The sequence below is a fragment of the Microchirus variegatus genome, assembly GCF_963457635.1.
Source record: "Microchirus variegatus genome assembly, chromosome: 3".
Taxonomy (NCBI): domain Eukaryota; kingdom Metazoa; phylum Chordata; class Actinopteri; order Pleuronectiformes; family Soleidae; genus Microchirus; species Microchirus variegatus.
This window is the reverse complement of record NC_139804.1, coordinates 2,734,889-2,748,688: the sequence shown is the minus strand read 5'-3', so window position 1 is coordinate 2,748,688 and position 13,800 is coordinate 2,734,889. Positions and strand designations below refer to the sequence as shown.

The following is a 13,800-nucleotide window of genomic DNA, read 5'->3' as shown; positions in this document are numbered from 1 at the left end:
GATAAAGCAGAAGAATCAACAAAACGATGTGTGTGTTGCCGTACGTCTTGGGCAGCTTGATCTTCTTTAGATTCTCCTCTGCTTTCTCATCACCCATACCGACATGACAACCCAGAGCCAAGAGAGTCCTATACAAGAGGACAAGGAAACAGACATCGCCGTCATCATCATCATCAGTGTCCAGTAAAAAGATCTTTGGATCTCTGTCACTTAAAAACATCAACACAGAGAAAAACATCGACAACTCACTTCAGTGTCTCCCCAGACATCTGCAGGTTGTAGTTCTTCTCTGGCTCAGGAAGACCCTGGAAGTCCACCAGACAGGGATGGAGCTTCTTGTTGTCATCCCTGAACTGTGGAAGAAGGCGACAGTAAATTAATTATCACAGATATATATATATTAGAGCTGAAAGAATTCATCGATTCATCAGTTTGAAGCTTTTTTCATGATTAAAACTGGATTTCTGATTGTTTTAGCTTCTTAAATGTGAATATTTTCTTTGTTTCTTTGCTCCACATAAACAAAGAAATCATTAAAACTGAATCATTTTGGTTTGTGGACAAAAACAAGACATTCGAGAACATTGTCATTTCCACGTTTGACAAACACTGATCAATGTTTTTTATGGACCAAACGATTCATCGAGAAAATAATCAACAGATTAATCGATAATACAAAAAATAATGAAAAAATAATCATAGTTATAGCTCTAATATATATATATATGTGCCCATATATGCACTGTATAAACACATGTTTGTGTATCATGGGTTTGTAAAAATGCACAGAATAAAATTGGAAAACATTAATGACAGTGAGGATAAATTAGGGTTTACATTTTATAGTAGATTTTATTTAAGGGAAAAAATCTAATTTATAATTCATACATAGCAGAATTTTAATTTCTGATATTATTCCAGGACTCCCATTTATCTAAATCCAGAGGTTGTAAAACTTTAAAACTCACAGTCCCGTACGTCCAGCCCTGCTCGATACGAGTGACCGCCCACAGCTCGTGAATGTTCTCCGCCAGCTTCTCCCGGATACGCTCCAGGTGAGGTGGCAGCACAATCTATGAAGCAAGAGAACAAAAATCAACTAAAACAGCACATATATATATATATACAGTATTTCTGACATGTTCAGAGTCTGACTTCAAAGTTTACCTGAACAGTGTCCACGGGGCAGGGGGTGAAGGAGGTGTGGGTGAGGGACAGGATGGGACCCAACAGGTTTCGCACACCACTGAAGTCGTGCTTGTACTCCTTGATGGGCTCGATGCGCATCCTCTCTCTGGGCAGCACAGCCTCGTAGCACGGAGCGTAGCCCGGCGGGGGCATGAACTTAAAGTCTCCGTGACGACCACCAAGAAGGAAGCGAGCCCTGAGGTAAACAGAATCTCTTAAAGCACTTAATGGCAACAGCATGTTTATAAGACCCAAGATCAATCGATTGACAAAAAAAATGTGTCGACATTTTTCGTCCAAAATGTGGAAAAATTTAATCAAAATTTTGACAAAAAAATTTTAGCCAACATTTTGACAAAAAATTTTTTTGTCTAAATGTTTTGTCCAAAATGTTAAAAATTTCAAAAATTAGTGTCGTCCAAATTTGGCAAAAAAAAATTATCAACATTTTTACGGCCAAAATGTGAAAAAAGTCATAAATTAGTAGTTGTCCAAATTTTGACAAAAAAAAATTTGTCTACATTTTTTCGGCCAAATTGTGAAAAAAGTCATAAAATTAGTATGTCGTCCAAATTTTGAAAAAAAAAAAGTCATACTTTACCATGTCATCCTAATTTTGACAAATAAATTGCAATATTTTTTTTCCAAAATGTGAAAAAAGTAATTCTTCAATATGTCGTCCAAATTTAGTTTCATTTCCATTCCTGTACTATTTTCATCTGTATGTTTAACTTTGAAAACCCCCAATAAAAAGAGTTTAAAATACTACTACGACAGCAGCACCGCCTTGTTCCACGAATTCTTCTGCACTTACTTGACTCCAGCAGAGAAGCTGATGACGGGGAAGAAGAGGCTGTCCACGTTGAAGTTCTCAAACATGCCCTGAACCGGGTGGCCGTTGATACGGAAGGAGATACTGGGCACGCTCAGATCCAGACAGCAGCTGACCACGTCGTCGGCAGCGAAAGCGTGAGCGGTGGGCGAAGCCACCTGGCGAGGAATAGTTCCTGAGCAACAGAGAAGGAGAACAAGGAAGTAATTAAAACAAAGAGCATAATAATATACAGTAAATGCAAACGTGGAGTTCCGTCTTACCTGACCACAGATGCAGTCCATCAAATGCATAAGAGTAAAGGTCGTCACCCACACCGTTTCCTCCCCAGCCTTCTCCTCCTCCAGGATAAGGGCTGTAGCCCTCGGTCATAGCCCAGCCCACGCGCAGGTGAGTGGCCTGCATCGTCACGAAGGGTTCCACGTGGTCTACGATCATCTCATAGTACCACTTCTTAAACTGCGTGGATCCCTCGCAAGTACCCAGGAAGATGTTGGGCCTCACGCTGAGCACAAAAAAGAAGAGACGCGAGGTTGTGCCAAAAGGATCCTGAGATAAAAGCCGTTAGAGATCTCTTTATCGGCGGTTTATTTACCTGGTGACGTAGTTGACGATGTTGGTCTGCAGCAGGAGCTCACGACCCGGGAGCAGGTTTTCAGTGATGAGGTTCTGGTTGGACCTCACAGCGACACCGTTACACACACAAAGAGAGCGCAGGACGTCCAGGACCTAAAGACATATGATTGCAAAATATGATTTTAAAACTACTGCTAAATGGAGGAGATTGATTTGCCACCGATTTGATGCAAACCTTGTGGTTCCTTCCGTGTTTGTCCAGGAGCGAGATGATTGATTTAATGTGGTTCTCCTGGATGATGTTCAGAACCTCAGGGCTTTCAATGAGCACACAGTAGAGCACCTCAAGAATACCTACATGCACACAAATAGACAAATTACAGAGAAATTATATTAGCGTCATTTATTTGAAACAAATCCATCCAAATAATGTGATTTAAAGGAGCTGCAACATAAATCACTGGGTGGAAATCTGTGCCTCAGGGTCTCATAAGCAGCATCAGATTACCTGCAGTAGATTGTGGTACACTCTTCTACTTCCAAAAGGGTTCTTCGAAAAGGGCTGAGGTTCTACCTGGAACCATTTGCTTCTGAAAAACCCTTTCCCAAAGTTTTTCAAGGGTTCTTGGTAACACTGAAGGTTCCAGTAAGAACCATTTTGATCCAGAGAACCCTTTAAAACCCCTTTCCTGAATAAAGGGTTTTAAAAGGGTTCTTGGTGGAAAAGGGGCTGCAACTAACGATTATTTTCGTAATCGATTAATCTCTCAATTATTATCGTTTAGTCCGTAAAATGTTCACAAAATGTCGATCAGTGTTTGTCAAACCTAGAAATAACGATGTTCTTAGAACGTCTTTGTTTTTGTCCACAAACCAAAATGATTCAGTTTTAAAGGTGCCATATGTAAGAATGTGGCCAAAAACGGTTACTACACTCAAATTCAAAACACCGAGGTCTTTTAGGTTTCGTTTTCTGACGTAACTGGCAACCCTCTACTGACTGCAGCGATTGGTAGACGGCGGTAGGTGGCGCCACATGACGCCAAAAACATGATTTCAAAACATAAACTGATTTGCAGTCTGCAAAGTATTTTTTTTAATGCAAATATTTTGTCTGTACTGTTGTTGTTGGTGAGTTCAGTTTGTTATATGAACATTATTCCTGAGTCTCTGTGACATATTAGGAGGATTTTATGGCCAGTTGATTTAGATTTATTACATAATGCACCTTTAATGATTTCTTTGTTATGTGGAGCAAAGAAACTATAGAAAATATTCACATTTAAGAAGCTAAAACAATCGGAAATCTTGTTTTAATCATGAAAAAAGCTTAATTTTATTTAGTAATCGATTAATATTCGATTAATCGGTGAATTGTCTCAGCTCTAATGTGTGGCTCGTGTGTGTAAAAGTGAATCAGAGACAAAGGTGATACCAGAGGAGGCCTCCAGACGGTCCAGCTTGCTAACCAGCCAGTCCAGGTTGTCACAGAACAAAGCACAATTGGAGCGGTTTCCCCTGATTAAAGACGCTGTGAAGTGGAGACACAGATTATTTATTATTTAATATCTTAATTTGTACTTTATTGCATCATATCAGTGATATTATAGCGAGAGTACAGAGAGAGTGATTCTCCTACCCAGCAGCTCATAAAGCAGGTTGACGATCTCCTTCCACGACTCGGCCGCTTCCTCCCCGGCGAATTCGGAGAAGTGAGCGGCGGTGTTGTAGACGTTCAGGCGGTCGATGCACTCCAGGACGATGGTGATCATACCCTGAGAACGGCATCACTGTTATATAGGGCTGTAACGATTCACAAACTCACGATTCGATTCGTATCACGATTTTTTACCCACGATTCGATACATTCCACGATTTACTTATATAGCAACGTAATGTAACATTAAATAACGCATTTTTTGGAACACTGTGAACAGATTTGAACATAAATAAATAAATAAATAACCAAAGATTTCTCTCTTTTCTGTAACAAAACAATACTGTTGAAAAATACAAAGTAAATGATCAATCAGACTGGGATTTGTCCCCAAAGCATGCTGGGAAGTGTAGTTCTTCATGAGAAGCAATTTTGTTCCAGCGGAAATAACTTGTTTTGATAAACAGCAAAGGTAAGACAACATTTCCGCTTGTATTTCTTGAAAGTCAGTTGTTGTTTTGCTCTTATTTTCGGCGCCGCTTTTCAACGTGTGCGCTGGAACGGGTTTTTTTTTCCGCTCCTGCCGGTTTGATCCATCGGTGTTTTAACTGTGTTTGGTGAACATAAGAATGGTTTATATGAGCATTTAGCTGAGTTTCTGACCTTTCTGTGGGTCTGCAGCATGTCTGTGTTTGTTAGTTAAACATGGTTTTATGGCGCTTTTGTCGCTGCGTCTGACGCTGCCCCCCGAGAGCAAGGAATCGAGCTAAAGCGTGCACACGTGTCATGGTTCAGGACTTCAAGGCCGTGGAGGGTTACCTCCTCTTGGAAGAGGTTCTGCCGGTTGCGCAGGGAGCGGAGCTTGGTCTGCTTCTCCTCGTGCTCCAGCTCCTCCTCGGGCGGACGGAAGTAGAAGATGAGGTCCTGAAGAGAGAGAACGACGCCGTCCAGAGGGAGCGACACGCCCCCTGGTGACTTGTTCTTCGCTTTCAGAGAGTCCAAGCCCCTGAAAGAACACGAAGAAGCAAAACAACATATTTTGTTCTCCCTGTTCGTGGTTTTAGTTTTTATCAAACCAAGACATCTTCTGATGACTAAGGCCCTGTCCCAATACCTCCTCTAACCCTAAATTTTGCGCGTTCATGTGTAGGAGGGAGCAAGGGGAAGTGCGATATTGTCCTTATAATCAACCCTGAAAATGTAGTGGAAGATGAAATTACCCATGATGCTTTGCGAATTCAGCGAGCCGGCTGATATTTTTCAACAAAGATGGCGGCCACATCTGCCGAGGAACAATATCGTTGTGATATATTTTTCGCAAATAAGCACGTTACAGTGTCGAAATGTGTTGGAATATGTTGGTTTGATATACATCCAAAGGACCGCTGAGCTTTGAACACTAATGTCAGAAAATAACTGACGATTTATGAAAGCAGCTAGCTAACTAGCTAGCTAGCGGTGTACCAGCCATTCAAGTGAACGCTGGTACACACACCCAAAACACTGACAAAAGCAGAGCTAACTAGCGGCTATTTGCCGGGTGCTTCGAGAGCGTTCGGCAAATAGCCGCTAGCTAGCTCTGCTATATCTGGGTAGTTTTGTCAGTGTTTTGTACCGGCGTTCACTTGAACATGAATAACCTGGACTTGTCAGATTTCAATCACATTCGTGATATAAGCGTTTACGTTGACGGAGAAAAACAAACACAGCCAACGCGACAGCTGGACCCGCCGGCATTTTTCCTGAATGAAAATAGTAGCACGCTCCACCGGTAGAATTGTCAACACGTAACGTAGTTTAGCACGTTCGTTGCGTTCACTACGCTAATTTGCATGTCGTGGCGTCCCAATACCACTTCCCTCAACGAGGGGAATTTACGGTTGAGGGCACTCAAAACCAAGGGTAAATTTTAAGGGGGAGGTATTGGGACGGGGCCTTAGAGACCTATTTTCTTCTCAGCTCTACATCTACATCTCTAATGTACACACTTGATGAACTGCCTGAAGAGGCCTGTGGTGCTGTAAATCATCCGAGCAGCCTGAGACTCTTCGGTCTGTGAGCGCGACACGGTTAAGGCATCGTCCATGTGACCCTCTTGGTGCAGGATGACCTGAAGACACAGACGACACAATTTAATCAAGGATGATGTTCTCCAGTTCTGCTAACTGTACTATGTACTGTAATTATACATAAAAGTGTACACCTGACTGTATGAATTGTTGTTTTTCATCAGTGATGTTTTTTTTTACGACACATTAGCCCACAATTAACAAACTAAACGTCTGTTTCAGAGGTTTCAGAGTTTCTTTACCTTTCTCTTCATCATTCCCAAACGAGCAGCTTTAGCATCCAGGGCTGCGTACGTGAGCCACAGAGCTTTGGACACGTGCTGGACGAAGCACATGGACTCTCCATACTTTATCTCTGGGATGCCCATGCCCTCAACATCACGCTTCTGAGCCACTTCCACCTTCTCCTGCTCGGGGGGAACCAAGAGGAAAGAAGAAGAAAGAGAAGATCATGAAGAAGTGCCTAAAGGAAAAGCGTCCAGAGTAAAGTTGAACAGTTATTTCTGACCTTTGAAGCACGGAAGCAGAAAGCAGACAGATTGGTGTTGGCTCTCTCTGGGTCGACCACCAACAGACCCTTCTCTTCATCCAGACACAGGTACCGGCCTGTGGTGATGTGGCGAATACGGAAAGACTGCCCCCATTTCATGTGGCTACCGCTCCAGCTGCAGGCCAGAATTATGATTTCATTATATTAATATACATGCGTCCATGTTTTCCTATCTTTGACTGTGACATATCATTTAATCTCTACCATTTTTGTCCCTCTTCAGACTCAATATTATCTATTTTTCTAATTAATCTCTATTTTGTTCGACATTTTAGTTTGTTATTTTATCATTTTAGCTTGTACTTCCTGTTTTTATCTCGTGAAGCCCTTTAGCTAGTACTGAAAATGATTGTTTTGATGCATTCTTGTACAAGGAAATGTTATTTTTCTACACGTTTACATACAATAATAACACTAATCCTGCTCCAGCTACAGGCCAGAATTATGATTTAATAATACTAATATTTATGTGTCTATGTTTTTCAATCTTTGACTGTGACAAATCTTTGATTTCTACCATTTTTATCCCTCTTAAGACTCAATTTTATTTATTTATTCTTCTTTCTAATGTATCCCTATTTTTTCCGACATTTTAGTTTATTTTATCATTAGGGTTCGAGCATGAAGGTGCAAGAAATCCTAGGAATTAATATTATTATTATTATTCCGCAGAATAAATTGTGTTTTTGAGGCCTTTCCATGCCCCAAAACGCACAAATTTTATGCAATCGCATCAAACCTAGTGAACAATTGTGTGTGAAAGTCATTCGGGGAAAAAACAAAACTTGGTACACACGTTCGTTAGGTTGGGCCGTAAACAAAAGTTGATGACAACTGTCCTGAGAATCCTACAGAAAGGCCGCCATTTTGGATTGAACGCGAAAACGGAGGCATTTTTGGCGAATTTGTACCAATGCTCCAAAATCTATCTAGTTTTAGCTTGTACTTCCTGTTTTTTATCTAGTTTAACTAGTAACTACCTACTGAAAATGTATTTTTGTACAGGGAAATGTAATTTTTTAACACAAATCACCTGATTCTCAGAGGCTCCAACCTCCACAGGGATCGAGCTTGACTGCACACAGCACCGCCTTCATAGTGAGCCATCCTGCACACACACACACACACACACACACGCTCAAAGATTAAAAAGACATATTTATATCGTCTTTATGTGTATTTATACACATTCATATATTCGTTATTTAACCTGCGCTTTTCCTCTCCTTCCTCTGGCGTAGCGATGGCCAGACACTCGTCCATGTGTCCGTGGAAGAGCCTTAAAACGTGACCTCCGGTTAAAAAACCTAAGAACGGAACCAAGGAACCACAGTGAGTGAATTTAAAGGTATATTTCTAAATGTTTGTATGTGTTCACACAGTTAGTTATTTTAAAGCTGCAGTGCGTAACTTTAAATTATAAATGAATGTCCATTATGTTGCCAAATGAGTTCACACAGTGCTGACTAAGCCCCATCAGCTCTGTGGCATTTTGAAAACTCTCTTCACTCAGTGATTATTCCTGCGCTGCACTCAGTGAACGACTGGTTGGTCTGTTTGTGTACGGTTGACGACAGCAACACTGGAGCTTTAAAACACAACTATAAAAGGGATTAAACGATTGACTGTGTGTCCGTAGGAAGTTTGGGGTCACCTGGTTTCACAATTTTTGTTGTGTTTTCCATTAAAAGTGACACAAGAGTTGCAAAATGAATAGAAAATATAGTCAAGACATTGACCAGATTAGAAATAATGATTTTTATTCCAAATAATAATTTTTCCCTTTCGTCAAAGAACCAGCAAACCTGTTTTCAGCTGTGCTAACATCATTGCACAAGGGTTTTCAAGGGTTTTCTAAACTTCCAATAGTCTTCTAACGCCATTAGCAAACACAATGGACCATTAGAACACTGGAAATGGGCCTCTATACACCTATGTACATATTCCATTAAAAAACTTTTTTTACCACATTAACAATGTATAGTGCATTTTTGATACATTTCATGTTATATTCATTGGAAAAAAAATTGCTTTTCCTTTAAAAGTAAGGATATTTCTCAAAATGTTTTCTCAAAATTTTTATTTTTTTCTAAAAAATTTAAAAAAGATAGATTTTTTTTTCTGAAAATTTCAATTTGTTTCTCAATTTTTTTTTTCTCAAATTGTATTTTCTATTCACAATTTTTTTTTCAAAATTATATTTTTTTTCTCAAAAGTATAATTTTTTTCTCAAAATTATCATTTTTTCCTCAAAATTTAAATTTTCTTCTCAAAATTGTATTATTTTTACTCCAAAATTTAATTTCTGTGTGTTATATGTATATATATGTTATATATTCATTGAAAAAAATAGATTTTCTTTCAAAAATAAGGACATTTCTAAGTTAGCCCAAACTTTTGAACATTAATGTACACTCTTAGAAATATGGGTTTCAAAAGGGTTCTTTTACAAGGGCTGAGGTTCTACCTGGAACCATTTGTTTTTCAAGGGTTCTTGGTAACACTAATGGTTCCAGTAAGGACCATTTTGATCCAGAGAACCCTTTAAAACCCCTTTCCTGAATGAAGGGTTTTAAAAGGGTTCTTGGTACCTGGAGCCAAAAAGGGTTCTCCTATGAGGACAAGCCGAAGAGCCTTATATGGTTCTACTTAGCACTTTTACTTCTAGGAGTGTAGGTAAAGCAGGTTTGTACCTTCAGCGAGTTCACACCCTGAACTGATGGGGTTCATGTTCCACAGAGTCTGCATGAAGGAGGCGTCCACCATCAGGTCTCCACTGGCGTATGACAGATGCTGAGGTTAAGAAGGAAATACATCGGTTTTAAATAACGTCAACATTTGTTCATCGGAGCGAGGAGTGGATCGAGTCTTACCAGGTATCTCTCAGAGGACACGCTGACAAGGATGAGGTCATCACCCACCCTGACCTTTTCACCTTCTGACCTTTGCTTGGAGGCTGGATGAATCGTCCACCAACACGCCTCACCTGCGAGTAGAACAACCAACCAAAGGTCAGCACATGACGAGACTGACACCTCTCTGTCTTAAGCCCAATTTATACTCCTGCGTAAAGTGCTCTGCGTAGGTTACGGAGAGCCTGTCAGAGAGTCTCTGCGTCGAGTCCGACTGCACGAAATATTTTTTAAGTGTCCGTCACTCCATCAAGGGACAACGGAGACGGCAAGAGCTGCGATTGGTCCTCAGGACAGGCCGAGCGAAGCTGCTCTGTGCCGGCTCACAGTGCGCACCGAGTGTCCACAGTGGCGGAGCTGATCACCGCCGGCAACGTCGCTGCCAAACTATAAATACGTCATATCTTAATACACAAACCACATGTTTAGACTCTAAATTGCCAATTTCTCGCCTCAAATTATCTTAAAACTGCGTTCCGTGACACAGAAAAGTGAGAAACGGCCAGTGTTTCAACAACAACAGTCTTTCTCTCTCGGACGCCATTGCTCACTGTAGCCAGAAGCGCAACAACCTTGCGTAGAGACCCCTACTGATCGGGCGGGAAATTGCAGCTCGTATCCGTCCACGACCCAGAAGTATGGAGGCTCGAGTGGTCTCCGTGGTTACGCAGTCGGATAATGCATTACGTAGTCGGAGAAGTATAATGTGGCCTTTATTCGTCAACTAATAAAACAAGGGCCAAACAACCGTCAGAGGGGAACGTGTGTGGAAACCAGAGAAAATTTTGGCTTTACCAATGCAGTCTTCTTGTAAGCCCACGTCGAAGGCCAGCTTGTCCGTGAGGGAGCGAGATGTCGTCAAACAGCTCAGGTACTGAAGAGATAGTGTTTATATTCAGGACGTGCACCAGGAATGTTCACATATATCATTAATATGTTAGTAAAAATGGTAAGAGTCGGTCTTACCATGCCTGAGTGGTGGTGTCTTAGAAGGATGGCATGTCCGTACAGTAAGGTACGATGACCTCCACCTTGGGACGACTAAAGTAGGAGAATGAAGATAGATAAAGTATTTAATGGACCAAACACACAATACACAACATACACTCTTAGAAATAAAAGTGCAAAGTAGAACCATATACGGTTCTTCGGCTCGTCCTTATAGGAGAACCCTTTTTGGCTCCAGTTAGACCTGGAGCCCTTTTGGAAGGTTCCACCAAGAACATTTTATTCAGGAAAGGGGGTTTTACAGGGTTCTCTGGAGCAAAATGGTTCTTACTGGAACCATTAGTGTTACCAAGAACCCCTTGAAAAACCCTTTCTTCGGGGAAAAGCAAATGATTCTACCTGGAACCCTTTTGGAGGGTTCCACCAAGAACCCTTTTAAAACCCTTTATTCAGGAAAGGGGTTTTAAAGGGCTCTCTGGATCAAAATGGTTCTTACTGGAACCATTAGTGTTACCAAGAGCCCTTGAAAAACCCTTTCTTTCGGAGAAGCATATGGTTCCAGGTAGAACCTCAGCCCTTGCAGAAGGACCCTTTTGGAACCCTTATGTCTAAGAGTGTACTGTTGGCTTCAAATAAATCTTGATTTTCAAAAAGGGGTAAAACAAGGATGTTTTTGTGCAGGTCAACAAACTTTGTCTTGTCTTATAATCCCAACAACACTGAACAGTGATGTTTGTGATATAATATATCTCATTATTTTCTGTAAAGACATCACAACGATGTCTTTACGTGATGACATAAGACAACAACACAAAGGTGAATAAATGAAGCCATCCTACCTTTTCTCAACATCGAGCCAGGATGCAACAAGAAAACACAGTTATTGTGGCAATCGCAGCTGGACGAGCCTAAACATCCATTAAGTTGAGCCAACAGGACGATAACGCTGAGCCGTAATGTGGGGGTTAAGTACCCATAATCCACTGGGATGAGTCAGGGGCTGGTATGTTAAGTGGTAGGGTCTACAGACGTGCCAGCCTTAACTTTGGTTAGGACAGGTGGTCGGAGCATTTTCTATGTGTGTATTCTTGTATTTGTTACCTCTTTAGGACCTTGTCAGGACCAGTGGTCCTCATGGAGACCAAAACCTGATCCTAATGAGGCAGATCCTCATTTCTAAGGAACTGGTTAAGTTTAGGGCTAAGGTTTTAATTGTGGTTAGGGTTAAGGTTAGGCGTTAACTGGTTAGGGTTAAGGTTAAGGATAATGCTATATTTAGTGTGTACTTTTTTTTTTACATTTGTGGGATCTGTACACAAGTTTCGTGTTGTAAGACTTGATTTTATGGCTCGGTGGGTGGTTCTGGATTAGGATTAGGTGTAGAGTTGGGGTTAGGCATGGTTAAGCTTGTGGGAAATTATGTCAATGACCCCACAAAATCACTGGTATGAATGTGTGTGTGTGGGCTTTCAGAGGAAGTCAGGTCTATACAGAGCTCCTGGGGTATCTGGTTCCTCACCCCCCCCCCTCATCCAACTCTGACAGATATGGGGGGGCCCTCACTGCTTGGGCTGCATGCCATGCTATTCTCATCCCTCGACTCACCCTTACAAAGGTCTGGCTCGTCCAAATCTTTCAACTTGAAAAGCCCCAGAACTGCCCCCGAATATCTAAAATAATGTGGCTGCTGATATTCTGCAACTGGAGAGACTTCTTCTTCGTTTTAACAATGAGGTACTTAAGAGTCACGTCATGTGGAGTACGCACTACATCGCTAACAACGCTTTGCAATAAAATTTTGCCAACCAAATTGGTTCACTTAATCTAGATTAAGCCTATCAACTCTTTCTCAGAGGATTAGAGCCACACAGGAAGAAAATATTTGAGTTCTGAGTTTAAATCTCAGAATTCTGACTTTATTCTGACTTCATTCTCAGAATTCTGAGTTGAAATCTCAGAATTCTAACTTTAAAACAGAATTCGGACTTTAAAATAGAATTCGGACTTTAGACTTAGAATTTGGACTTTAAATTCGGACTTTATTATTTCTGAATTTTAAACTCAAAACTCTAGTTCAGTTCAGTTTAGTTTATTTTGAACATGAGTTCTGACTTTATTCTCAGAACTCTAACTTTATTCTCAGAATTCTGACTTTATTCTCAGAATTCTGACTTTATTCTCAGAATTCTGACTTTATTCTCAGAATTCTGACTTTAAACTCAGAACTCTGAATTTAAAACTCCAAATTCTGACTTTAAAGCTCAGAATAAAGTCAGAAGTCATATATTTTTTCCTGTGTGGCCCTAATCCTCTTCTGTAGTTTCGTGATGTCTCTCTCCAGAGGGTGTTTGTGACAAATCTATCTTTGAATTTTGAATTACAATACTTAACAGATCCCAGTGAGTGCCTGTTGACAACCCCAGAGGATGGACAACATCTTTGTGCCATCAGCTACAGGTGAAGAGAGCGCTTCTCTAATAACATAATCACAGTAAGATGTTAGTAAGAGTGGAGGATGCCTCTCTGTTTCTGAATGTTTGTTGGTCTGAAGCTGCAGAGCATTGCAGTGGTTTCAGCAGGAGTGATATCATGGGTCTGGGTCGGCTCTGTGGCTACGTATAAATCAGAAAGATATAAAAACCTCACTGTGGATTTTCATTTTCACGTCTATATCAAAACACATTTGGCACGAAAAGTGAACCAGAAGATTTCTTGCCATCGTCAAAGAATAAAAACAACATCGAACAAACAGGGTAGAATATTCCTATCAGCGCATGAGGTAAAATGTGCTGGTGATGGTTTTGCGTGAAATGTAGATGAACGATTGATCGTTTCGAGGAGCTATTTCAATCACAATAGATTTAAGTATGACTTTGTCTTTGAAACTGTCAGATTACTTAAACCACAAGTCTGCAACCGCTCATAGCTTTTGTTTATCTTCCTCTTAGCTGTAACAGTGAAGATTTTCGTAGACAAATAACATCTCGGCTGGTCAACAAAACACGTGAACAACACAGCACTAGTTACGTCGAGAGGACGACAAGAGGAAACGACAGGACAGGAACGAG

The 13,800-nt window shown here is 40.8% G+C and overlaps 1 protein-coding gene across 4 annotated transcripts in view; it reads right to left on the bottom strand.

Annotated features, from left to right (window-relative positions):
• The window catches only part of ryr1b (ryanodine receptor 1b (skeletal)), a 94,558-nt gene that overhangs the window by 61,883 nt on the left and 18,875 nt on the right, over window positions 1-13,800 (bottom strand). For all 4 annotated transcript variants that reach the window (XM_083886234.1, XM_083886235.1, XM_083886237.1 and 1 more), the window contains exons 4-23: window positions 10,751-10,825; window positions 10,580-10,658; window positions 9,746-9,858; window positions 9,566-9,665; window positions 8,083-8,179; window positions 7,906-7,980; window positions 6,831-6,987; window positions 6,565-6,729; window positions 6,242-6,363; window positions 5,073-5,259; window positions 4,236-4,371; window positions 4,032-4,127; window positions 2,832-2,950; window positions 2,616-2,749; window positions 2,284-2,525; window positions 2,003-2,195; window positions 1,168-1,384; window positions 969-1,073; window positions 250-353; window positions 45-128 (exon numbers count right to left, since the gene is read on the bottom strand). In XM_083886234.1, the coding sequence (XP_083742360.1) occupies window positions 45-128; window positions 250-353; window positions 969-1,073; window positions 1,168-1,384; window positions 2,003-2,195; window positions 2,284-2,525; window positions 2,616-2,749; window positions 2,832-2,950; window positions 4,032-4,127; window positions 4,236-4,371; window positions 5,073-5,259; window positions 6,242-6,363; window positions 6,565-6,729; window positions 6,831-6,987; window positions 7,906-7,980; window positions 8,083-8,179; window positions 9,566-9,665; window positions 9,746-9,858; window positions 10,580-10,658; window positions 10,751-10,825 (2,600 nt within the window). The remainder of the gene's footprint in view (window positions 1-44; window positions 129-249; window positions 354-968; window positions 1,074-1,167; window positions 1,385-2,002; window positions 2,196-2,283; window positions 2,526-2,615; window positions 2,750-2,831; window positions 2,951-4,031; window positions 4,128-4,235; window positions 4,372-5,072; window positions 5,260-6,241; window positions 6,364-6,564; window positions 6,730-6,830; window positions 6,988-7,905; window positions 7,981-8,082; window positions 8,180-9,565; window positions 9,666-9,745; window positions 9,859-10,579; window positions 10,659-10,750; window positions 10,826-13,800) is intronic.